The sequence below is a fragment of the Anolis carolinensis genome, chromosome 1 (assembly GCF_035594765.1).
Source record: "Anolis carolinensis isolate JA03-04 chromosome 1, rAnoCar3.1.pri, whole genome shotgun sequence".
Lineage (NCBI taxonomy): Eukaryota > Metazoa > Chordata > Lepidosauria > Squamata > Dactyloidae > Anolis > Anolis carolinensis.
This window is the reverse complement of record NC_085841.1, coordinates 208,714,940-208,742,007: the sequence shown is the minus strand read 5'-3', so window position 1 is coordinate 208,742,007 and position 27,068 is coordinate 208,714,940. Positions and strand designations below refer to the sequence as shown.

The 27,068-nt window shown below is 39.8% G+C and overlaps 1 protein-coding gene across 3 annotated transcripts in view; it reads right to left on the bottom strand.

Moving 5' to 3' along the window:
• ola1 (Obg like ATPase 1) overlaps window positions 1–27,068 on the bottom strand; it is a 183,895-nt gene that overhangs the window by 62,254 nt on the left and 94,573 nt on the right. For all 3 annotated transcript variants that reach the window (XM_003225637.4, XM_008118112.3, XM_008118113.3), the window contains 2 exons: window positions 10,002–10,082; window positions 9,642–9,739 (listed from right to left, as the gene is read on the bottom strand). In XM_003225637.4, the coding sequence (XP_003225685.1) occupies window positions 9,642–9,739; window positions 10,002–10,082 (179 nt within the window). The remainder of the gene's footprint in view (window positions 1–9,641; window positions 9,740–10,001; window positions 10,083–27,068) is intronic.

Here is a 27,068-nt window from a genome sequence, read left to right as displayed (position 1 = left end):
TATCCAAGGTATTAGCTTATCCAAGCTTCTGACGGCCCGTTTAGCTTGGATAAGTGAGACTCTACTGTATATGGTAAATGATAAAATGATAACCCAATTAAAACAATAAAACTCTTAAAACCATCATTTAAAACCACTAGCAAAATGCCTGTGCTAACAGTTAAGTTGACTATGGCAATATTTAACACTCAAAGCCCATCTAACCTCAATGGGAAAAGACTACGCTTGTGTATTACGGCTGAACCTCAATTCGTTTCTGCTGGCCGGATACCTGGAGCCCCCTGTATCTATTTTCGCGCCATCTGAAAATGGGTGGGTAGCTAGATAGCCGTTTTCATACTGTAGTTGGGAAATATGGCCAGATCCGGCCCATTGGCAGCAATGGGGGTGATACTGAGGCTCCCCTTCCCGTCATTTTAGTCAATGGCATTGTTTGTCCTTATATCCTTCATTGAGACCTGGATTAAAAACATCACAGTTAAGATACCACTCTTTCTGCAATCCTTTTCCTTCTGTCTGTAGAAGAGACTGGGTTTAATGCTTAGTTAAAGCTGTTTCTACTCTAGAGGAGATAGGCGGCGCACACGCTGCTCCCTGCAACACGCAGCTTTCCATTATTTTAAGGAGGCTTCCCCACTTCTCAGAGAAGAAAAAGCGATGACCTGGAGCTATCCTACGCTGGGCTTCCATTTGAAAAGCCCTCTCTTTTCTCTTGATTTCCACTGGAGTAGTGCCTTCCTTTCCCCCCTCATGCCTTTCTGCTTCAGGTTTTATGTTTCTACTTTCTACTCTAGAGGAAAGGTAACTAGGCGGTAGTAGTTTTCTTTTTGTTTGTGGGGGATTACTATTAATAAAAATTGTCTTTTAGAAGTATTTTCTGAAGGAGGGGAGGAGAAAAAGAAGCTAAAAGGGTGACTCTCCAAGCCCCCAAACGAGTACACCCCACCCACCTGTCTTGCACGTTCCCAACTTTCAACCAGTCCCACTAAATAAAAAGAACCAAGAAAATAAAGGAAAATCAAAACAATTCAAGAGCGAAGCCAAGCCAGATGCCAAGCCAAAAAATACACTGAAGCCAGGACGCAACTGTGATGCCGCATAAGGGAGGAGGAGCTTTTTACCGATGGGAAAATGTGACGGCTGGGCCCTTGCTGTTACGGCCATTCGGCCAAGCCAAACAAGCCACATTGGCCAAAGGGTATCAACCATTCTGAATACATACACAAGTCTAGTGGGGACCACAACAGTAAAGGCTCTTCTCTGCACCATATCCAAATAGGCCTCGCTGGGCCACAGTGAGCCCTACACATTTCCTAGGATTAGGGACACAGGACTCCCATCAAAATGGGGAAAATGCCATTTTTTAAAAAAGCTAATTTTTTTAGTTAAGAAGAAATTCTACTGGAAGTCGATCATATGGTCATACTGGAGGACCTAGATTTTAAACAAATACACAAAAGTAAAACCTGTAAATGTGGAGATCTAACTGTAATTTAAAGCCTCTCTTTCAAAACTAAGGAGGTGGAGATATTATACCGGAGTTTGTATAGGGTTTTACTAACCAAAACAACTTGAATATGACTCCATAAATTAATTAATAAGAGTCATATTCTGCAAAAAGAGTTGACCACTCTGGGTGGAAAACCAATTTTTAGTTCCCAACTCAAGCAGATCCACTAAATTAATGGAATTTATATAAGTACTGATTAAGTTCTGACTGATTCAATGTGTTCACTCTCATAGGAACTAACAAGTTGGATTTAATTGTCAGTTTGGCACCTTCAAGTCTTCCTACATGTTAGAAGATGTTGCAATGTGTGTGTTTTTGTTTTTAACAAAAGAATACTGCAAAAGGCAATAAAATTGGCTATAGGAATAACAAGGGTGTATTGTAACTCTTTCTCCTGTTTTTCCAGTCAAAATGCTCTTTTCATGCTATTTTTCTACCTATGGATAAGTGAGGAAGAACAGATATGGAATAATAAGTGATTTTGAGTTCCCAAAATCTCAAAAACAAACAAATAAATCTGAGTTGCAATGCAAACACAAAAACTGTAAGGACCATTTTGGCACATTCACACTTTGTCCATCTCCACTGGTTGTTTTTAACTCCAGGGGATATTGTTTGATTTAAAAAAAATGTTTTTATGGATTGAAATGCATGTTGTTTTAAATTATTTTATTTGATATGTTAATTTGAGTTTTTATATCGTGATATGGTGTTTTAACTGATTATGTATTTTTTTGAATTTTATATGTTGCATGCCACTTTGATTCCCACCCAAGGGAGAAAAGCGGGAAAGACATGAATAATAATAATAATAATAATAATAATAATAATAATAATAATAATAATAATAGTTGCATTTGTGATCTACCTTTCCTCTAGGTTTTCCTTCTCTCTACTTCATTGTCATAACAATTTTGCAAGATTTAGGAGGAGAAACGGTGGCTGACCCAATAGATCCTAGACCAATATTTTACCACTCCAGTTCTCTTTCAGTTTTATAGAGCTTAATCTGCCACTAAATTTCCAATCCAGCATGGATGCCACACCTGTCTAAGATCCTGGGTTCTGCTCCATGGGAAAAGAGGGAATGGATGAACACCAGGTCAGCAAGGCAAGGCATAATATAGAGAACATACAAACATGGAGCAATCTGTGGAATTAAACCCAGACAACCTATTGTGCAAGAATCATAGAATCCTACAGTTGGAAGAGACCTCATGGGCCATCCAGTCCAACCCCCTGCAAGAAGCAGGAAAATTTCATTCAAAGCACCCCCGACAGATAGCCATCCAGCCTCTGCTTAAAAGCCTCCAAAGAAGGAGCCTTCACCACACTCCGGGGCAGAGAGTTCCACTACTGAACAGCTCTCACAGTGAGGAAGTTCTTCCTGATGTTCAGGTGGAATCTCCTTTCCTGTAGTTTGTAGCCATTGTCTGCAGGGCAGCAGAAAACAAGCTTGCTCCCTCCTCCCTATGACTTCCCCTCATGTATTTGTACATGGCTATCATGTCTCCTCTCAACCTTCTCTTCTGCAGGCTAAACATGCCCAGCTCTTTAAGCCGCTCCTCATAGGGCTTGTTCTCCAGACCCTTGATCGTTTTAGTCGCCCTCCTCTGGACGCTTTCCAGCTTGTCAACATCTCCCTTCAACTGTGGTGCCCAAAATTGGACACAGTATTCCAGGTGTGGTCTGACCAAGGCAGAATAGAGCATTATCTCAACAGCAATATCAGCATCCATGCCACTTCGTGAAGAATCAAGGGCTGTATTTACATCATGAGAGGCCTTATTTAGCTCCTTCTATCTTTCCCAGTTCAAAATTACTTGTACTGTATTTCAACCTTCCCATTTCCATTCAATGGTCTGGTCAGGTACATGTAAAACAAGCAGTAACGACATTACATTGAGTCTAATTCATTCTGTCTGTGGCTGGTTAAAAAATCATGAATTCCTCTCTTCTTACCTGTTTAATAAACTCAAATTTATTTTGCCAGATTTCACATTCTGGCCCAACCCAATTTTTTAAAGGGAACTCTCTTGCCTTCTAAAGCTTCTTGATTTTTTTGGTTAAGAACAAGTGTAAAATAACCAAGTTTATGTCCTTCTGGAGCTGTCTGTGGTCTTTACACCTGTGCAATATGTAATAGATGTAAGAAACATCTATTATGAAGGTAATTTCTGCTTCCACGAATAATCTCTTGACCATTTTTCCCGCTCTATTTTGTAAATAACATCCCTGTATAGAATCTGGTTGCCTGAATGAACATCTTTTATTATATTATTGATGTTCTGCATAGGAAAGCATTTCCTTGTATATATGTGTACAGCTAGTCCTCAAACATTAACAATAAAAATAGGAAATTATCCTAATGGTATCAAAAAAGTGCTTAAAAGGCCCATTTCTTGCTATATTAGGGTGGCAAAATGAATAAGGTGGGCAATCCAGCCATCCTGCAAACATGTACATTATTTTTCAAGCAGTTTTTTTTAGTAATATTTGTTCTGTGAGGGGTTGTCTCTGCTTTCCTTTAAGACTGAGAGAGATTGTCACTTGCCCAAGATCACTCGGTGGGTTTCCATTGCAGACAGAGCCGACCCTAGGTAATTTTCAAGTGTAAGCAAGCAGTATTTCCCCCCCCCCCCCAAGTCCCTACAGGTTAAAGGATTTTCAATCTGTAGGGACTTGTAGGTTCTGATCTGGGGGTGAACGAAAGTGAGGTGGGGGAAAAATTCAATAGCTTGGGGGCTTTTCCAAACTCTAGCGTGGCTCCTAGGAGTCCCCTCCAGCCAGCAAGGGAGGCAGCAGCAACTGAGAGAGAGAGAGAGAGAGAGAGAGAGAGAGAGGAGGAGGGAGAGAAGGAGGAAGAGAGGAAGAAGGAAGGCGGGAGGGAAGGAAGGAAGGCGGGAGGGAGGGAAAGATAGCAAGAACAGCCTCAAACGTTTCGAATAATTCCGCTTCCGTCGGGAATAGGGACCGAGAGTCTGCAAAGGAGGGAAGCCAGGGTTGCACTCTTTCTATTGTCCGCTCTGGGTGCCTCCTCTTCCTCCCTCTCTCCAAGCCGCTATGGCCACCTTCCCGCAGAAGACGCCCTCGTCCCCGAAATCGCCCACCCCAATTCGCCCCCCTCTTGGAAGCAAGACAACTCCTTCTTGGGGAAACTCGGCGGCACGCTGGCCAGGAGGAAGAAAGCCAAGGAAGGTAAGGAAAGGCTTCAAAGGGGAGGGAGAAGGAGATGTCTTGCTCCAGGGTTGCCATGCAGGCTGTTGCTCCAGGGCAGGGAGAGGAGGGAGAAGGGCCCCGGCGCCCAGTACTGCCCTCCAGACTGGGGACCTGGGGGTGGGCGAAGGGAGGCCACCTGGGTGCACCAATTTGCCTGCGTCACTTGTGAAAAATGTAGCCTGGAGCTCTCTCTCTCTGCTGAACCGGACGCTCCTCAACTGCGCCCCCTAGAGGATTGCGCCTTCCACAAATGTGTAGTTTGCTTATAGCTTGAGCCGCCCCTGATTCAGAACTGGGAATCAAACCCTGACCTCCCACAGTCCAGAGTGTTGACTCAAAACACTATACCACACAGGCTCTCTCACAAACACTTCTGAAATTTAGTTTCTTCCTTAGAAACTAAATCATCATTTTCCCAGTTTAAATCAGTCTTATCTAGTAAGCCAAAGGCAAACCCTTTCTGAACATATCTTGCCAAGAAATCCCTGTTTCGGTTTTGTATTACAGTCTCTCAAAGTCGGAAACAACTTGAAAGCACACACAACAACAAGACTTTCTTGTAACTTCTTCAGTCTTATCCAGCTATGGTGCTTTGAAGCATAGCTCCCATTACACCGATCACTGAATGAATTAATCTGACAGACAGAGTCATAGTCCAAAATATTAGGAGATATTCACCAGCTAGGAGAATACTAGTCTGGACAGATTTGTTGTGGCATATCTTTCTCCTACTTGAGATATTTGATCTTTCCTCAAAGATCAAAGCACCTCTCACTTGTGTTTTATATCATTCATTCATGGCAAATCTATGCTTTTTTCCAGACATTTTGCAGGTTTCTTTCAGCAGAAACTTCATGATTCCACAGCTTTGTCCCTCAGTTTCATTATTTTCTTGCTTTCCAAACACTTTCCAACAAATGTGAGCACCAAGACAACTGCACAAATTCAGTGCTATTTTGTTGTGGGGTATTACAATTCTAAATTGCTTAATTTAATATTACAGCAGCATGACATGTAACTTCATGCATTTTGGTTTTTATCGTTCATGGTCTGAAAACAATTGGGAAAGAAATTAAGTCTCTTTTAAATACATTAATCTCTGAAAAACAACAAAAGGTTACTAAAAAGATTCCTGATACCTCATTGTCATTAGGTATTGCAAATATCCTAATTCAAATGCCTATATATCCCAATCAGAAAGAAACACAGCTCTTTTCAGATGTTTAAAAACTGCATGATAATTTTTTTATCATGTCTGAAGCAAATTGAGAACATACTGCAAGTTTCTTCTGGTGTGAGAGAATAGACCGTCTTCAAAGACGTTGCACAGGGGACACTGGGACATGTTACCATCTTGCGGCAGGCTTCTCTCATGTCCCCGCATGGGAAGCTAGAGCTGACAGATGGGAGCTCATCCCCTCTTGTGGATTCGAACCGCCAACCTTCAGGTCAGCAGTTCGCTAGCACAAAGGGTTTAACCCAATGCACCACCGCGGCTCCATGATAAGATTAAGATGGGCAAAGCCATTAAAGATTTAACCAAACTCCATTAATTTATCTCTCAATAATTGTATTAAAATAGAATACGGAATATTGTTTCTGCCAGAAACGGTTAGCTCAAAAGTGTAGAAGCATGAACTGACAAGATCAATAGTATATCTATTTCACAGTTCACTTCCTTGTTATCAAGAGGAGAATCTCATGTTAGACAAGTCAGTGTCCAGCCTCTTGAAAGGTCCTGTTGCATAAAACCTACCATAACACAGCCCTGCAGTAATATTGAAATACTCGGCAGCATTTTTATCATAAGGGGAAAATTATTTTATTTACAATAAATGCAATTATAGAAAGGGTATTAAATTGAGAGTTTGTTCTTTACAATTCTACAAAATGCCTTTTTAAAAAAGAAAGGCTTTCAATTATTTAACCACTTGTTTAAAGAACAATACATTGTATTTTAAAACGCTAAAGTAGGTTCTAATATACATCATGATTAGTGCATCTGATCATAATATAAGTGCAATTAACACAGCTGCCATGTCAGTTTCCCTTCAGGAACAAAGTCTTAATCATAAATCAAATGAATGAATGACTAATTGAACACTGTAAGTAGTTTCTTGGAGTCAATCTGGTTTTATATCTTTCAAAAGGTCAACGCACCACACAAATGCACAATAGTCTTCTCGTTTACATTGCTGTTGTTTTTTCACTACGAAAAATGGTATGTTACTATTTAAGTGTTACTACAATTCCATCACTAACTTAAATTGGGTGTTTTCTTATTCAGGAACAATGAAGGATAAGAAACTGAAATGGTCTTCTTACGCGTTTTCCAAGTTCTTCTTGTGTCCACAGCCTAAAAAACATCATTGATGCTACAGTAGATACAAGTCCACTACAAAAAAGACCTATAAAAATGTTTAGTTGTTTATACTTCCTGAATCAATGTCTGCTTTTTTTACACTGCAACTAATTTCACCAAGAAATCATTTTTGCAACTCAGCAACCAAGTCATATTTGGTCCAGATTAAGAAAAAGAGCAACAAAACCAACAAAGGACTAAAATAATCAATCAGTGATCTACATTCTATTGATCTGCAGCTGTTTGCACGATCCTAACTGAAAAAAGGCCAACCATTACACTCTATGCTATATTTTTCAACTATAATGGTAAAAATGAAAAGGTACATTGCATAAGAAGAAAGGATTGAAAGGTCACCCACTCTGCCTGGATGAAGGGGGGAAATGGTCATCATTCTGATTTTAGTATATGGCATTCTATATCACGCAATGTTTCCCGCTCATAAATACATGATAAATACTTCCTCAATCGTTTTTTACGAGCAGGGATGCACAGGGGGTTGTCAATGGCTAGTTTGAGGGGAAATAGGAACAGCAGGCAGCAGAAACTGTACTGAAAATGGTTATGTGGTAAATTCTCTTCTGGAACATCACTTAGCCATCCCAAGCTTTGATCTTGCAGCTACAATTACACTAACGTCCGCAAAACCTTTTTTCTTTTTCTTTTTAAAATACCCACTCCCCATTCTATATGAGTACAATTAATATTTTTTTACGATTATTTCATAATGTAAATACAATATTTACAAATTAAAAACTGAAATATATATGCTAAGTTTTGCATTCTGCCATCACCACAAATGGCCTCTCAAAAAAGTATGAAATGTCTGGCGACAGTTAAATCACAGACTGGTGTCTCCTGAGGAATCTGTCTATTATTAAGGCCTGGGGAATGGCATTTACTGTACAATTAAAGGCAAGGAAAAATACCGGTAATCAACCAAACCAAGGTGTGATGACCCATCCTGGATGAGCCATTTTTCATATTTTGAATAAATATTGCTGCATGTTTTTGAATAGCACTAGAGAAATCTCTATGGTATTACTTAATTTACAATGCTAAATGTAGTGCTTTAAATTTGTGTGAAATATGAAAATAAATCCCTCTGAACATTTTGCGTTCAAACAATTGTATCTTGAAAATTCTGCAGGCTAGATATAGTGTCAAGTGAACCAAGCAAGAGAAAGGAATGCATAGATTGCCATCTGAATTGGAAGTTTTAAAAGGACTACTAGAGAAGTTCAGCCACACAGAATAAAATGCACAAAATAACTAAACAGTACATATATAAATGCATTATGAAGACAGTCATTTTAGGTGAACTAATTTCACAGAATTTATTCTAATAACTTATGGGAGTGAGCCATCGGAGATTAATTATTGATTTGGCTTCCAGTCAATGAATGTTTATTTTTCAGTTTAAAGCCTTCTCGCTCTTTGATATCCTATGGAAATGAGAATATTTAATGGAAAATTGAAACCATGTGCATCTAAGTACTTAATGAAGTACAGGGAAAGTTAAAGGATGTGTTTTAGAAGAATTCTGATACACTCTGCTCAGGATACTTTTCAAAGCAAGAAACAAATTTAACAAGTCTTAAATGTGTTTCACAGTGACATATATATATATATATATATATATATATATATATATATATATCTACTATGAGATCAGTAAAGCTTAAAGAAATGAAAAATTTTGTAGTTGTAATCCATGTTTCTTTTTCATGAAATGAAGTGGCACCACCCATAACAACTATTCTAAATCATCAGCAACCTTTTCATGGCAAACTAATACAACATAATTATCAATCCGTAGACCAGTACTGTATACATATGCTATGTGATCAGACCTTAATCCCAGTGTATGCTGGTTTGAAAAACAGCTTTTTCTGTAGCCATTGTATGTGCACTGATACAGACAAAAGTATGAAAGTTTCTAAACCCTCTGTGAATAATGCTATGCATCAGGTATTACAACTTCTAAGCTTTAAGAACTGAAACAGAAGCCTGAATTTTCCACAAATAAGTTAGGACACATAACTCTCCACGTAATATATACACACACACACACACACACACACACACACACATACACACACACATACACAGTGTATTTATTTCCTTGTTTATGTCATATCAAGATGCCTATTTTCTTCTTCAGTATCCAATAAACAGAATATTTTACAATGTAAACAAAACATGAGCATGATCATATTTCTAAAGTTCGGTAATATTGCAAATGTATGAGTCTGTTTGGATAATTAGTGTTGTTTTCTTTCATGTCATATTATAAAAAATAACAAATGGTACATTAGAGCAGAAAAGATAGGAAAGGAAATTACCACAATTCTCCTTTGCAGTTGTTTCAACTGCATTCCAATAGATAAGGTAGTAGTTATACTGCCAATATTAACAACAGAATTTTGTTTCAAGTATGCAGACAAAAAAACCCTCTCTAACCATTATTATTTTGACAAACACGAAGGTCCCTTGAGAAGTATCGTAATATCTAAAAGAATAAAATAAGGTTGAGTTCAGTAAACTCACCATCTGTTTTTCTTTCTAATGTAGTCTTTTTCAGAGAGGTTAACCAAGTAGATCATTGGTTTTGAAGTCAAAAACAAGTATTTGTTCAGCACATCAATCTAAAGGTAAGGGGGAAATCTCTATTAATCTATGCACATGAAACACACACTGCAGTACTGTCAGATTTAGAAAAAAAAGTAAATCTGCTTAATCGCTAACATATAAAATGATATTGTTGAAAGCTATTCACATAGCCTGGAATTTATGGTATTAATTTACTGGAGTTAAATTAAAAGATAAATAAAGATCTGAGACACTTGGTGTGGTTTAGAGGAAGGGGAACATTACACTTAATGGGTAAGGTAATAGTCATAAGCCTACCTCTTTGTCATTCCAATCATGATAGAAACGGATGGGCTTTTTTTCACCTATTACCCAGTTTCTGATTTTGACCATTATGTCCTGTGCAATATTAAAAGAGACAAAAAGACATTAGAATAGAATACACGCAGATAAATGTTGTTCATTATGAGCAAGGAAAATACTGGGTCACATCTGGCACAGAACAGATGAAAAAATATTTTCTCTAACTTCATTGAAGCTATATACTGAACGAAAAATATATGGATATAAAACTGCTTTCCAAACTACATAATGGCAGCATAATTTTAGACCCCATGGAAGAAACCATTTCTGAGAAACCAGCTAGGCATATATGGAAGCTACGACATGAGTGTTTTAAAAACAACAGTAGCAAAACAAATTCGATTGATAATTGAAGATCCATCTTTCAAGATATTAAATCAGATGGCCAATGGATGCTCATATTCTGCGTTGTTGTTTTTTTTTTTTTTGTTTCCAACACCTTCTCCTTTCCTCCAAAAATGAAACCTGCCAAAGCTTCCATTACACAATGGCAAGAGCCCTGCACCGGTGACCTCCAACCAGCTGCATTCACTTTCAGAACATCTCTCCCTGCAGGAAATCTAAAGGCCTTTTAGTTAGCAAGCTAGTGTGCATTCAGAAGGAGTAACTGCAGGAAGAGCCCAATGCGCTTTGTTTCTCTGGCCTTTCTTCACAGAAAGATTAATCATCTGTGAAATGGAAACGGCAAACAGCAAGTGACACAAACTGAACCCTTCAAGCCTTTCCTCATCAGTTTTGTTGCTCTGAATCTGAAAGCTGCGTGGGGCAAGGTTTGCCTTACAGGCAGGTGTTAATAAAAGGCTCGTAGGTCTGAAAGGTCAAACCAAGCTCTTCTAGAAGTAGTACATTTTAGTGTCCCTTTTTTTGGCCAGAGATCATTTACGGCCATGCTTTTCTTGAAAAGTTGCCATAAGCATGTTCAATTAATGTATTACAAATCTCTCGTTGCCAAATTTTTCTCCAATGCACATATTCACCTTGTAAAAAAAAATAGGTCAAACATTTATAAATATACAGCCTTAGCATTTAGTATACTACAATTCCCAATCTTGTAACTGTTGGGGAGGGGGGGAGAAAAACAGAGGAAAGCTCTTCTAAATCTAAAATCCTGATTTGTTACTCTCCAGGAATAGGACTCCCCACAGATTTTAACAAGAAAGGGGCAAGCTGAAAACTTTTAATGAAATATAACATGTTCTTGCCTAAGAATAATCACTTTTACTCTCCTATAACTGATTTTCACTCATAAATGTTTTAAAAGTGGCTAATGTAACACCATTTCCTACGAAGAGAAGATCAAAGTGCTATATTACAAATGCATTATGATTAAAAAAGCACTGTGCAGCCTTGCTATTAAATGTTCTTTAAACCCTAAAAGGCTTCCCATAGATCTCACTTGGCACTGCATATACAACCTTTGACAAGTAATGTAGACCATTTTTATTCATTGCCTAAAATTGTAGGCAATTATGTGCGTCACACTGGCCACCTGCAAGTTCTGAATGCCTGCTCCAGTTGTCAGAGCTAAAAACTAATGTCGGAGGGGATTAATCTAGGGGGAGAGAGTCCTCTTTAATGGCTCCAGCAGGTGAAATGGCCCAGCTGGTTACGACGATGACGAGTGGCCAGAATTGCTTATGTAGAGACATGCAACAAGATTACACATTTCAAAAGGAAAGACGGAAAAAACACAAGTACAACTATCTTATCATGAGGGCCCGTCTACGTTTTGTACTTAATAAAACATTCACTCAAGTTTAATGTACATTCGAGTTTTCTAAGAACAATTTCTCAAGCCATCCTACTAGTGGAGGAATTTTAGTTTGTTTTCTAGTTTTAAAATTAAAATGATTATGAATTTCAATTTCAATATTTCTGAAAAGTCAAATGCTAACTTACTGTATATGTAAATTATCTGGGGAAACACTTCTGGCTCTAGGCTTTACAAAATAATAACAACATAAATTTTTGTTGGGCCTTTCACTTTTCCTTGCACAAGCAAATGGTTAAAATGTCTGCAAAGCTCTCCACATTGTTTATTCCTACCAAATTGTATTACTGACTGCAATACAAAATGAATATTCAAGATAGCCCTGTGATTTTGTGTGCCTAGGATCATCCTTTTACAAAGTAGAATAGATTTCTAAAGATCAGCTGAAAATATCATAGTACAACTATTGTGCACCAACACCAACAACGTATTGTTTGCTCTCTTTTGAGAGGAAAAAGCAGCATATTAATAATAAATAAATAACAACAACAGGCAAGGACCAGGAAAAGGACATTTTCTGTGGCTGCCCTTAAGTGGAACTCCCCTTTTCTACAATCTTGTAAAAATCCTGCTAGAAATGTTTAGAAGACTTCCCTTGTCTTGTTTTCAGTGAGCAGAGCTAAACTGGCATGACATGTTTAAATTTAATTTTACACTTTTTGAATGTGTTATTTACCCCCAGCCACCCACCAAGTCAGGGTAATGCTGAAAACGAAAAAAAAAAACTGAGAAACACATTTGGATTCCTGCCCTCATTACTCTATTCACTATCATCTCCACATATTTAAAATACATCAGTACAATTCCAGTTCTAAGCAGACTGACACATAACACACCTGAGGTTATTTTCTGAGAATATCTGAAGCCTTCAAGATCATTCTGATCAAGGAAACTAAGGACTGGTCCTGTTCTAAGAAAGACAGTTATAGACACCTATTTCTGAAATCTATCAAGAGAATGGAACGGTTGGGAAAGCTACCACCAAACCTCACCACATACTGTTCATGATCCAGCATGTCCCTTGGCTGTGTTATGTGAGGTGCTGGGATTATGTCTTGTTCTTTTCATTTTGACAGCCTTTCCTCTCTCCCTCTCAACCCCCACACCACACACTCCCAAGTTGAAAAGCCATGCTTTAAAACCTTTGGAGGGAAAAAAAACACACACAAAACAACAATAAAGCCACCAGCATGTGCTCTGGAGACTTGCTGGACTGCAGCCATTATGAGTGATCATGGTTTGCTGAAAAAGTAATGTGCTGCAAATGGGCCGTTGCTTCTGGTTTTTCAGGCCATACAAATGCATCAAAGAAAGGATTATGTCAAATAAAAGATTATTTTCTGATACAACAGGCCTTAGTAAAATAATGAGAGAATAATGTGCACTGATTTAGAGAAATACACAACTGATCATTTCAACAACCATCCTGGCCCAGTTTGTGGTTTTAAAAAGTAAATTCCCCTTCTCTAGGGTTACATGTTGCTCACAGAGGATTTTTTTAAAGCTTCTCCAGACTACCTTTCTTCTGACTTTAAAGAAAGAGTAAACTGTCTTTCTGAGATGCTTCCAGGAGTGGCAAAATCCCCATTTAAAGAGGCCACCGCTCAGTTCAACATTTCTAAAAATTAAAAGGTGTCTCTTCAGATGCTTCAACTAACTCAATTCCTGGTCAGAACAGGCTCTCCTAAACTACCACAGGTTATCGGAAAACTATGCCTGTGCTGTACTTTTGTAGATTAAGCGACTGCAGACAGATATTGGCATTTAACTGTTCAAGCTGATCAGTAAACAACAAGATCAGTTGACAAGAAGAACAACAACAAAAAAGCAAACTTCCATTTCTAGACGAGAGCCACCAAGGTGTGGGATCCTAATTGAAGTGAAAGAATGAAAAGAAGTAGCAGAATAGGAAAGACTACCAACCAAAATGACCAGAGAGACTCTTTCACATATCAGAATGAACTAGTGAAGTGGATTCCCTACATGTCTGCACCACTCCCGTAACCTTCCCGCAATGGCTGTAATACCTGGAAGGAGAGTTTCCATTTAGACAGTAGATATTTTTTTCCTGCTAAACTAAATCTTAGTCTTTCACTTGAGATCCCAGCTCCATTCTCCATTCTGATCAAAACTATTTTGTCTGACATGCAGAACAGATGAACCACCGCAAAGATTTAAGATCTTCCAGGGAGGACCTGCTCTCGGTCCTGCCACCGTCACAGGCTCGATTGGCGGAAACGAGAGACAGGGCCTTCTCACTTATTTTAGTGTTTCTGTATATTTATTTTATGTTCTGGCATTGAATGTTTGCTGTATATATGTTGTGTCCCGCCCTGAGTCCCCTTCGGGGTGAGAAGGGCAGAATATAAATGTTTTGAATAATCAAAGAGTAATCAAAGGAGGGAGGGGAGAAAGAGGAGTGCTAACAAAAAACTTTTCTCCCAAAAACATCTGGTGCTCCCCCCCCCAACCCCGCCCTAGAAGGCATTGTGGAACCATTTAGAATTCCACAGACAGAAGCTTCTATGGCAATTTTGTCACCCACAGAAGTGATGATAAACTGATGGTGAAGGATGCCTAAAGGACTCCTACAAGTGGATGATGGCAGTCCTTAAGAAGGATTTTAAAGCTTCACCAACTGCAACACTATATAGTTAAAGAATGTTCTGTTTGCTACAGATGGCTGTTCTTTTTAGCAGAAAACTAAGTAGGGCTCACATCAATCACATAGACAAAAAAATCAGGGGGAATCACTAAAAGCACCTTATGCATTGGAAAACAATAGTTTCTGGGATATTTTATTTTAGAATGATGGATAAAATGTTTAAGACAAAGTGTTCATATACTTATTCCCACCAAAATTATTTTCAAAAACTATGTAACAGGAAGATATTTATATAACACTATATATAGCATCAGATCACTGCAGTACCTGTAATGTTTTTTCTGTTCTTTTCATAGGAATACATGTTTTCTCTCTCTTTGACACTATGGAAAACCAGAGGCAATAATATCATTTGCTTTGCTATACTAATGGTGATGTTTTCTTCTGTCCTAATTGTTTTCATCAGTTCCTCACAAACTGGCAAAACTGAAGAGTTGCCTTATTTTCAGATGTTACTTATAGTTCAAGACCTTGTTGCTCCATTTGAAGCAAAAAAAACTAAATAAAAATTCAAGAAATAAATTCAATTTGTAATAATTCGAATAAACTGTATTTTAACACAAAAACATGGTCATTTCATGTCAACCAAGACATGCATAATATATTTTATGTTTTTAACCTAACGAAGTGACTTTCAATTTGCTAAGACTTTTAATATTTCATTTTTAAAGTTTTTTAAGTTTACCTTTTTATAGGAATAAACCTCAATGGCTTCAAAATCTCTGTACAATTTGGTTTAATATAGAAGATATAGATAAATCAATTTAGTTTGTTTTTACCTTCACCCATTTAGTTTCAGACTCTAAAGATTTCACTAGATGCTCAACAACATTTTTAAATGTCCATCAAATTATCAGAAATTTTCAAGCTCATATATTCAGGGCAACATGGAACAATGAAGCCATGCACTGTTGCAGAATTTCGTTTGGACGCGGGTGAAGAAAGCAGACTGACAGCAGAAGTTGTCTTCAAGACAACTTACTTTTGGCTAAGAGCAGGTGACAATGCCCAGAAAACGCAATGCTACCCCTTGCATGTAGTGGCTTTCCAATTTATACAATTTTACAGAAGCATGCGCAGAAAGCTAACTGACAATGGAATTTGCTGACTATCCTTTTGGACATGCATAGTTGCCTTGTAACATATATAACTCATTACTCATCACATCAGGTGAAGTGTCCATAGTTTGCTCCACTAATGCACTATCCTCAGTTGACATGTTCATAGTTCATCCCACGTATGCATCATCCAGCAAGCCAAATCATTACTGCAGTTTGCATGACCTTATATTGTGAGCAAAGAGCAAATGTCAGGCAGAACATGTCCTGTCAACACTTTCATGGAAAAAAAAGATTTTTGAGTAAGGGTCATCTAGGTAAGGGATTTTTAGGGTTTTAAAATAAAATATTCAAGAGTTGCCGCATTAGCACATTTTGACAACCCTCTTTCCTCCTGGTTCTGTTCACCATTGCCTATGCTACCTAATGCTGTACTTTGGAATACAAATTGAGTATCCCTTATCTGAAATGCCTGGGGTCAGAAATGTTATGGATTTCAGATTTCTTTTTTCTTTTTTGGAATTTTGCATATACATAATCTGGTATTTTAGAGATGGAATCCATGTCCAAACACGAAATTCATGTATGTTTCCTAAACATAGCCTGAATGGCATTCTTATCCTAAACATTCTTATACATAATATTTTAATAATTTTGTACATGAAAGTATGGTTGCTTACCTGTAACCATGTTTCTTCAAGTGGTGATCTGTGAAATTAACACATGTGGTAGTTGGTGCACCTGTGCAGCAATCAACGGAATCCTCTGAAAAGCTGAAGGCTTGTGGCTATGGCCCCGTCCACCCTCACCAGAGGGAGATATAGGCTGAGCAAGGGGCTGTAGTGTTAGTTCCCCGCCGCCATGCTGCGGCTCGAGGTATGAGGCATGCATGCTGGGAGGATGCATGGGGATGTGCTAATTTCACAGATCACCACTCGAAGAAACATGGTTACAGGTAAGCAACCATACTTTCTCCTTCGTGATGTCTGTTGAAATAAGCACATGTGGTAGACTAGCAAGCCACGTACCTTGGTTGGCGGGTATCATGCCGCAGCCGAGAAGAGAACCGCTCTGCCAAACACGGTATGCCTTCTTGACTGGACGTCCAATTTATAATGGGTTGCAAAGGTGAGCAGGGTTGACCAAATTGCTTCTCTGCAAACATCATCCAAGGGAACACCTCAAAGATATGCTATAGAGGTAGTTAGTGCCCTAGTTGAGTGGGCTTTCAAGTGGGGGGGGGGGGTGTGGATCTTTTTGAGACAACTGGTAGGCCAGCTTGATGGTGGAGATTACCCAAGCTGATAGGCTTGTGGTGAGATTGCCATTCCTTTGGCATCATTGTGATACTTCACAAAGAGCTTTGGTGTCTTACGAAAATCTTTGGTTCTATCTAAATAGAAAGCGAGTGCCCTCCAGGCATCCAGCATGTGAACGGATTGTTTGAGGCTTGTATCAAGGTTTTGAAAAAAACCTGGAAGAACGATGTCTTGCAACATGTGAAAGGCGGAGGCAACTTTTGGCAAAAAAATAATATTCATCCTTAGAACGACCTTATCATGTTGAAATCAGAGAGGGCTCACTGGCCCTTCAAACAGTTGTGACTGCTACAAGGAAGGCCGTTTTCCAAGAAACATAAGGAAGATCGTCAGAAGCCATTGGCTTGAAGGGAGCTTTCATTAATGCAGACAAAACAAAATCTAAACGCCAGGCTGGCGGTGGGTGGGTGGGGGGGTAACCATGGGCCTCTCAGGTCCAGAATTGGCCTCTGGCCTCCATCTTTCTTAGGGACAAGAAAAGAAGGCAGAGGAAAAATAGCAACGGCACAATTGCCCCTTTCTCAAGTAGGGCCCTAACCTTATCCCAGAGGACAGAGGAGGATGCTGTAGTGCGAATGAAACCTACTGATGGGGTGTTCTCAAATTCAATGGCATAGCCATGTTGAATGACATCAAGAACCGATTTGTCATTTCTGCCATGCAGAAAAAAATCCAGCCAGTCGTGTACCAAAGTGAACGTGTTGTGGCTGGTGAGAAATGGGTTTGATTGAAGGGGAAACATCCGAAATCTTGTGAACCCATGGAGGTGAAGGGGTACCACACCTGTGTGAAGACAAGATAGACGTAGAGGAAGAAGACAGATTGTTGCTAAAAGCGACTTTTCGCTTTCTGCTGGGGCCGATCTTTACCCTGCTGGCGTGCTTTAGCATGCGGCTGTTGTTTAGGAGAGCATGGCGCCCTTGTTTGTGTTGATGGTCTAAGACAGGGGTCCCCAAACTAAGGCCTGGGGGCTGGATGCGGCCCTCCAAGGTCATTTACCTGCCCCCTGTCCTAAACTTTAGACTTAGGATTGACCTAAGTCTGCCTGGCTTTTGGAGGTCTCTTTGCTTACCTATGGTCTTATGAGATCGTCTAGTTGGTCTTTGAAGGTCTCTTTGCTTAGCTACGGCCTTATGAGGCCATCTAGATGGCTTTTGGAGGTCCCTTTCCTTACCTGTGGTTTTATGAGATTGTCTATATGGCCTTTGGGGGCCCCTTTCCTTACCTATGGTCCTATGAGATGGTTTAGATGGCCTTTGAGAGTCCCTTTCCTTACCTATGGTCTTATGAGACTATCTCAATGGTCTTTGGAGATCTCTTTGCTTACCTATGGTCTTATGAGATCATCTAGATGGCCTTTGATGGTCTCTTTGCTTAGCTACGGCCTTATGGGACCATCTAGATGGCTTTTGGAGGTCACTTTCCTTACCTGTGGTTTTATGAGATTGTCTATATGGCCTTTGGGGGCCCCTTTCCTTACCTATGGTCTTATGAAACCATCTAGATGGTCTTTGAGGGTCCCTTTCCTTATCTATGGTCTTCTGATGGCCTGATGAGATCATCTAGATGGCCTTTGAGGGTCCCTTTCCTTACCGATGGATTTATGAGACCATCTAGATGGTCTTTGGGGGTCACTTTGCTTACCTATGGTCTTATGAAATCGTCTAGATCAGGGGTCCCCAAACTAAGGCCCTCCATGGTCATTGACCTGGCCTCTGTCCTAAACTTTAGACTTAGGGTTGACCTAAGTCTGAAATGACTTGAAGGCACACAACAACAACAATCCCAATTTTGGACTATTTCACCCTAGTCTGGCCCCCCAACAGTCTGAGGGACTGTGAATCAGCCCTCCACTTAAAAAGTTTGAGGACCCCTGGTCTAAGAGAAGGTAAGTATGCCTTTCTGGAATATGAGGAAGATGAAGAAGCTCTATTTTGGGGTTGGTAAGTAGACTGCTGAAAGCCATGTTTCCGTGCAGCCTGTCTGACCTCCTGGGACTCTTTAAGGTTAGTATTTGTATCAGGATTAAACAAACTGTCATCATGAGCGGGGAGGTCCTCGGCCAGTACCTTTCCTTCCTCTGACAAGGCCAAGGTACAAAGCCATGCATGTCAGTGCAGGGATGTGGACAACACAAAAAGTTTTCCAGTATTATCTGCAGAGTTTTGGGCCATGTCCTTTTGAGCACGACTCAGAAGGAGTGCCTTTCAATTGTAAGCCTTAGCCATGGTTTGTTGCTCAGGGGCAAGAGATCAAGGAAGTATTGATATGAAGCCATATAGGCACCATAGTGTGCCATGCGAATGCCCAGGCTTGCATTGGCATGTGTTTTCCTTCCCATAGTGTCCAATTTTTATCCTCTTTGTCTGATGGTGTGGGTTGAGTGGTATGCAACATGTTGGCCATGTTGACAACTACTGTATTAGCTTTGGGAGATTTAGCTACCCACTCTGCAGATGTTAGATCAATGCAGTACCTCGTATCCCAGCAACGGGAGACACCAGGAACAGCAGATGGCGCCTGCCCTGGGTTCCTGGCCAGCTGGATAAGGTACTGTAATGCTGGCAAAGCTGTAGAGGACACTGTCTATTGGATCTGTTCTTCAGGTGTATACATAACAGGTTGTTGCGCCTTTTAAGTTGGTAAACTCAAAGATTTGGCAAGCCTAATTATTAAGGCCAAAAAAGCAGCTGCTTCATCAGTCATAGGAGCTGAGACTGGGTCTGACTGATCAGGGTGGGAGGGCGTTACAACAGATGAATCCGAATCTGGCCCCTCGTGAGTAACAGAACGCGATGACGCAGGGGAAGACTGTACCTGAGGCAATAAGACCAACAAGTCATGTCTAGAAACATGGTCGGGTCTCCGCTGATGAGGGTCTTGCAAGGGCGCCAGCACATAAGCCCTGCCCCCTGGTGAATAATGGATATAATCCTTTTAAACACGGTGACGACTAGAAGGTTCAGGGGAGTACCTGGTTCGGAGACGCCGAGGAGGCAAATCCCAGGAGGAATAAGCTGCTGGGCTTCTAGAATAGGAAGACCAGGAGCCTGCCGGTGGTGAAAGACTGGGAGAACAGAACCTTATGAACCTCCATGAACCCAGCAAACGGCCAGATCACCCAGTGAGCAGGATGGACATGGCAAACTAAGTGAGGTTGCACTTGAGGCATCTCCTGGCTTCGCTGGCTGCACTCCCCCTTGAAGGGGCCTGGCAACATTTCTCCCTGTACGGGAGGTGGGGGGCATTTCCTGCGCAAAGAGCATAGCTCCGCCCCCGCTTCGGGACACCGCTGGAAGCTCCATGCACGCCTGACCAGCATCCTCATTGAGGAGAGGCTGCAACGGCCAAAGGAGAGGGCAGACACAGCTGCGCCGAAGGCTCTCCTAGCTCCACAATTCCCCCTGTCTTGCGCTTCTTCTTCCCTCCCTTGATGGTAGGTGAAGGAGTGCGTGTTGCTGTTGAACGCTTCCTGGGCTTGCCAGCAGCTGCCTGAGGCTGGCCGGCAACCTCCACTGGTGGCTCTGAGGCTGCCTGGCCTTGAGGGGAGGGAGCAATAGCCTTCTCATAGAGCAATGCTCTCAAACTGGATTCTCGGCTCTTCCTTGCCTGCGGCTTAAGAGCACAGTAGACCGGACAAGAGCGTACTGAATGTGCCTCGCCAAGGCAGACAAGGCAGGAGGAATGAGCATCCCCATCAGGGAGCTTATCTCCACAAGATATACAATTTTTAGAAGGAGCCATAACACCAGTCAGAGCGTCAGAATAGTTGTGGAGTCCATAATCAAGGGCAGGAGATAGTCAAGAAGTCCAAAAAACAGTACAAAGTCAAGTATTTTAAATGTAAGTCAGAGAGGTTCATAGTCTGCTGCAACAAGGATGGCGGAAAAAAGGAACTAAGGCTACAGCCCCTTGCTCAGCCTCTGGTGAGCGTGGGCGGGGCCACAGCCACAAGCCTTCAGCTTTTCAGAGGTTTCCGTTGATTGCTGCACAGGTGCACCAACTACCACATGTACTTATTTCAACAGACACCATGAAGGAGAAACAAAGTTTCTCTTTAAGAGCTATACACATAAATATATGTCCTTCCTAAGACAAATCATTAAAAAAAGTGAATTGTCCTGTTTATATCAGATTTGTATATGTTGCATCTTATATGACCTAGTTAGGGTTTATGAGATAATACACTTTGGAAAAATGGAAACTTTTCTAAGCAAAACTATAGAAGTGCAAAATTTATAATTCATGTCGCTAAAATTTCCATGTCTGGTAGTTATAAAATAAGAGGGATATTACACAAATTATAACAGTTGCCTCAACTGATCCATCAAATATCCTTAAAATACCATGACTCTTCTTTCTCTTATACCAATAAAATCCTAAAAACAGGTCAAAGCCATCTACCATAACCAAATGTTGAAATATAGTATTTCCCTATTGTATTGTATATTGTATTGTATAGGACCCACCATCAGAAAAAAAAATCTGTTTTGGGATTATGGGTCAAAAGATGAACTTAAGATAAAATAATGTTATATATTATTTGTCTCTAGAACTATAACCTCTTTTATGACTTTATCTCTACCAACCAACTAGATAACTGATCACTATAAAATAATGGGGCTTTGAGAATGGACCTTCAATAAAGGCAATCAATGGTTCTAAGACACAGGCACAACTTGTCCCAGTTCTACTTTGCAAGCTAAATGCAATGAAAATAAGCATAAAAGCAAAAGCATGCATTTTTCCAGCATTCTTAAGTTTCAGCACAAAGAAAAGCAGTAACTACTAAAAACACTAAAATAACCTTCCACTGACAAAGAACTACAACAGAATATTCTAATTAACAACCCCCTAAACATCCTATAGATGTCAAGATTGTATAAGAAAGTACTATAGCAGTTAAAGTGATATTATGCTGCTATAATTGTGTAGTGTTACATAGCGCTAAATAAACTGAACCTATGTTCCAGACTGATTCATGTACGCTTTGAACAACTAACTTTAGCAATAACAAGAAATCAAGGCAAGGATTTTCCATAGCAAGGAAAGAAAGGTCTCGTTTTGGAAGGGTCACTTTGATATTACAGTAGAATCTCACTTATCCAACATAAACGGGCCGGCAGAACGTTGGATAAGCGAATATGTTGGATAATAAGGAGAGATTAAGAAAAAGTCTATTAAACATCAAAATAGGTTATGATTTTACAAATGAAGCACCAAAACATCATGTTATACAACAAATTTGCCAGAAAAAGTAGTTCATTACACATTAAATATCATGATGTATTGAAAACATTGACTACAAAAATGCGTTGGATAATCCAGAACGTTGGATAAGCGAGTGTTGAATAAGTGAAACTCTACTGTATTTCGAGCCTTTAGTTCAGGGGTCTCCAAACTAAGGCCCGGGGGCCGGATGCGGCCCTCCAAGGTCATTTACCGGGCCCCCGCCCTCATTTATAATATAATATTTTAATATCAGTTTTAATAATATAATATATTGTATATACATATGATATTGATAATAATATTATCATTTTATACAATATAATACTAATAATAATACCATATAATAATATTAATTATATGTTATATATTACATATAATATTACAGTATAGTGGTATAGTTCAATATAGTAATATATAATGCTAATATTGTGCTATGCTAATAATATAATATATTGTATGTACATACAGCTGCTCTGAGTTCCCTTTGGGGTGAGAAGGTTGGGATATAAATGTAGTAAATAAATGTAGTAAATGAATAAATAAATAATTTTGGACTTAGGCTTGCCCAAAGTCTGAAATGACTTGAAGACACACAACAACAACAATCCTAATTAGCCTGACTATCTCATTGGCCAGAAGCAGGCTCACACTTCCTATTGAAATCCTGATAGGTTTGGGTTGGTTAAAATTATTTTCATTTTTAAATATTGTATTGGTCTTTCATTGTTATTGTTGTTGTTTTGCGCTACAAATAAGATATGTGCAGTGTGCATAGGAATTTGTTCGGGTTTTTTTTTCAAATGATAATTCGGCCCCTCAACAGTCTGAAGGATTGTGGACCGGCCCTCTGCTTTAAAAGTTTGAGGACCCCTGCTTTAGTTTATCACCATCAATATTCAAAGTGGAATAAAACCAAGCAGAGGCCTAATTGTTTTCATTTGATGATATCATAGATATAAAAGAATGTGTCATCAATGAGATAAAATACCGTATTTCACCGAACCTAAGGCACCTTTGAATGTAAGACGCATCCCCTTTCTGAAGCTTCAATTTTGGGGAAAAAAACATTTTTATAATACTTTTTTGAATTTCATCTGCAAGTACAATACCTTGTTTTTGTTTCAAATTGGTTTCGTAGTGCAATCTTTCTTGTGGGGTGAGGATGAAGTGTGAAGAAACCTATAAGTCATCTGTCTGCATGAGTCTATTTCACTATGTTCTATGGACCCATTGTGGAAGCAACGGTGCACCCCATTTTTGGAACTCCTAAATGGGGAGAAGTGTGCCTTAAAATCAGTGAAATACAGTACATATTTTGTAGGCAAGTGAAGCATGGGTAAAAAGATGTTCTTCCTAAAGGGATTCCTTCCCACATTCCCCCGTACTTCTTTCCTGAAATTGATTGGTAAACATTACTATGTACTGAAACTTGGATACTGAGTTTGTGTGTCCTTCTAATACCAAATCCAAATTTATTTAATGCTTAGACCATAGGTCTTTCGCATGCAAGACAAACAAACAAATACACGAAAGCCAGACCATCAAATACAATATAAAACATGCCATTAAAACCCTATATAAATAATTAAAACATTAAATTGCTGCAAATATCAATGTCAGGATATACCCTTCAAATACTACATATTTCATGGACATAATTAAAAACAAGATAAAACCAAGTAAGTACAGCATTATTAAAACTTAAGCAGGGAACACCTTGGATATAAACAACCACTATTAGTTAAAAGCATCCCCAGCACAGTCAACTGCGATATCGGAGATTAGTTTTGCCCGGATTTTTTGTGCTGCCAGGGCAAAAAGGGCCACCTTATGAGTAACTGCAGGGTTAGTGTCGGACAGAAGGTAGAAAATCCTTTCTGACACCGTATTCATTAGGAGGGGATAAAGAATAGGCCCCAGAATTTTAGTTCTTGGCTCAGAATACAGAGGGCAGGAAAACAAATAGTGAGGCAAATCCTCAATTTCCGGGGCCCCACACATACATAAACGAAGAGCCAGAGGGATGCCTGTATATCTACCATCAATCACTGCTGTGGGCATACTTTGGAAACAAAGGGCTGTCAAGGCTTGCCTAAGTTTTGGAAATGTGAGCCTAGTCAGGTAGATAGCCCTATCATGGTCAAGTTTGTACAGTCTGTACCAGTGGGAAATTTTTGAATTATTATTAGCCTGCCTATCCAGGTGAACACTGTGATTGAAAATATATTCCTTGAGCTTCTCCCTTGAGTTCAAGATGGAGGGTGTATTGGACAGAGTGGGGTGAAATTCAAGCAGCTTCTGGTATCTTGTATTCTAGACTTTGCATTTTGCTATCTGTTCAAAACATCCCCTGGGGAGGACCCTAACTGATGATTCTTTTACACTTCTCCAATAATTAAATAGGGTGAAGTGAATACGTGATCTAATGGAAGGGAAACCAACCTCTGCCCGGACTAAGGCTGCTGGGGCGCCTGGTGGGAGCCTCAGTAGTTTCTTAAGAAATGTATTTTGAAGGGTCTCTAGTTTCACTGTCTGAGTCTCATCCCATCCCCAAACAGCAGCACCATACAAAATCTGGGCTATGACTTTACTCTGGAATATTTTGAGTGCTGGGACAACAAGATGACCCCCTGCAGTGTTGTAAAATCTGAGGATTGCTCCAATAGTTACAAAGCCACTGTTTTAGTATGTTTTATATGGGATTTCCAAGATAGTTTTTCTGTGAAATGGATTCCAAGGTACTTAAATTCCTGGCATTGTTCAATTTGGTGACCCCTGATGGTCCATCTGTGTTGAGAGTGTCTTCTTCCAAACACCATTACTTTTGTTTTATTATAGTTGATATTCAGCTTTTCTTCAGAACAATAAGTACCAAGCTTAGAAAGCAATCTTCTCAGCCCAATTTGGGTGAGATTAGAACCATGTCATCAACATACAATAGAATGGAAATTTTCTTGGATCCTACTGTGGGTGGAAAAAATTCTGGCCCTGAGAGTGCAGGTATTATGTCATTCAGATATAGATTAAAGAGTGTTGGTGCCAGTAGACATCCTTGTTTTATTCCTTTATTTGTATGGATGGGGTCAGTTAATGAGCCAGAGATACCAACTCTTATTCTAGCCATGGTGTTAGTATAAAGTGCCTTGATTAAAAACAGTAGGCGCTTATCCATGCTAGTGTTAGCCAGTTTATGCCACAACAGGTTTCTATCGATAGAATCAAAAGCTGCTGCTAAGTCGACAAAGGCAACAAATAGATGTTTGGTAAGTCCAGCAATGGCTTGTTGGGCTAAAAAATACAAGATCAAACATTGGTCAATTGTACTTTGTCCTTTTCTGAAACCAGCCTGTTCAAGATAAATGATTTGGTTATCATATTCCCAGTCTTCTAATTTGTTTAACAGAAGTCTACTATATAACTTCGAGTCAATGTCTAAGAGGCTAATAGGGCGATAGTTGTTGGGATCTTGTTTATCACCTTTCTTGTAAATGGGGACAATTACGCTCTGTTTCCAGCCCTCTGGGATTATGCCTGTGTTATTGATTTGTGAGAACACTTTGGCTAATATTGGAGCCCACCACTCTGGAAAGTTCTTAAATATTTCTGGGGGCATCATATTTTCCCCTGGGGAGCTCAAAGCCAGGGCTGTAATCAATTTCTTTACATCAGAAGTTGACACAGGAGACCAGTGAGGCAAACCGATGGTAATGGGAGCACTAGTAGAATTCCCTGGGGAAGTAGCTCCGTACAGCTTACTAAAATGATCAAACCATTGCTGTGTTGAAATATGCCCAAGCACTACCGGCCTGACCGTATGCATTCCAGTTGAGATGATATCCCAAAACTGCTTTTCATTCTTTTCTGACACAGCTAAGGCTAATTGGTTCCACTGAGCTCTAACATGTGTGTCTTTTTTCTGCTTTAAAAGTGCCTTATAGGACGCCCTCATTTGAGCTAGACTTACAGTAAGCAGCATCATTTTTTCTAAGTGTATGTTTGGAATACTCCATTAGAGCTTGCCTGGTGCTTCTACATTCAGAATCAAACCATCTATAATTCCCAGCTTACTCGAGTTTAGTTGTTTGTTACAGACCAGTTTGGGTCTGAGATTTTGAATGATGGATTGATAGGCATGTAAAATGTCTGTGTTAGAGTCTAGGATGTATTGTCGGTGAAGTCTATAGGGATTACTCTCCAATATGTGTAGAATGGAGTTGCCTAGGTTGACTGACCTCCTTATTCTTCGTTCTCCAACATGGATTCCATTTAGATTTTGAGAATTTTGGGAGGATTGTGCTGGAGGTGATGAGAGACAAAGGAAAATGATCGCTCTCAACCCTATTATTAATTGCAAATCTTTGAATATCAGGTAGCAAGTCAGCAGAAACTGCTATATAATCGATAATACTAGCTCCCCTGTTGGTGACATAGGTATAGGCACCTTGTGTTATATCATGCCGGGTTCCGTTGAGACAATGCAATTGATGCAAGGATAGGACCTCTAAGAAACTCAGACCTGACTTGTTTCTAATTGTGTCCTGAGAAACCCTGTCAGCAGATGTGACCTGTCCATCTTGCCCAAAGTTAGTGCCTTGTTTCATACCCACCCCAATTCTAGAATTAAAATCTCCACACAAAAGGAGCTTTGTGGAGGGATATTGGCATTCCAAACAGGTGAGGGTTTCAGATAGCCTGAACCAAACATTATTGGGATCTCCATTTTTTGCTAATCTAGATGGAAAATAGACATTTATACAGATTACACAACCAAAGAACGTGCTCTTAATGAGGAGGACCTGTATATATTGTGGTAGGGAACTATCCAAACTTTGAATGTCCACATGCAGATCAACTGAAATGAAAAAGGCAAGGCCTCCGCTACCACGGCCTTTAGAGCTCGTTTTCACAGCTGGAACTGAATATGCACTGAAACCATGGAGAGAAGGAGGATTTGTTTCAGTGGCCCATGTCTCTTGC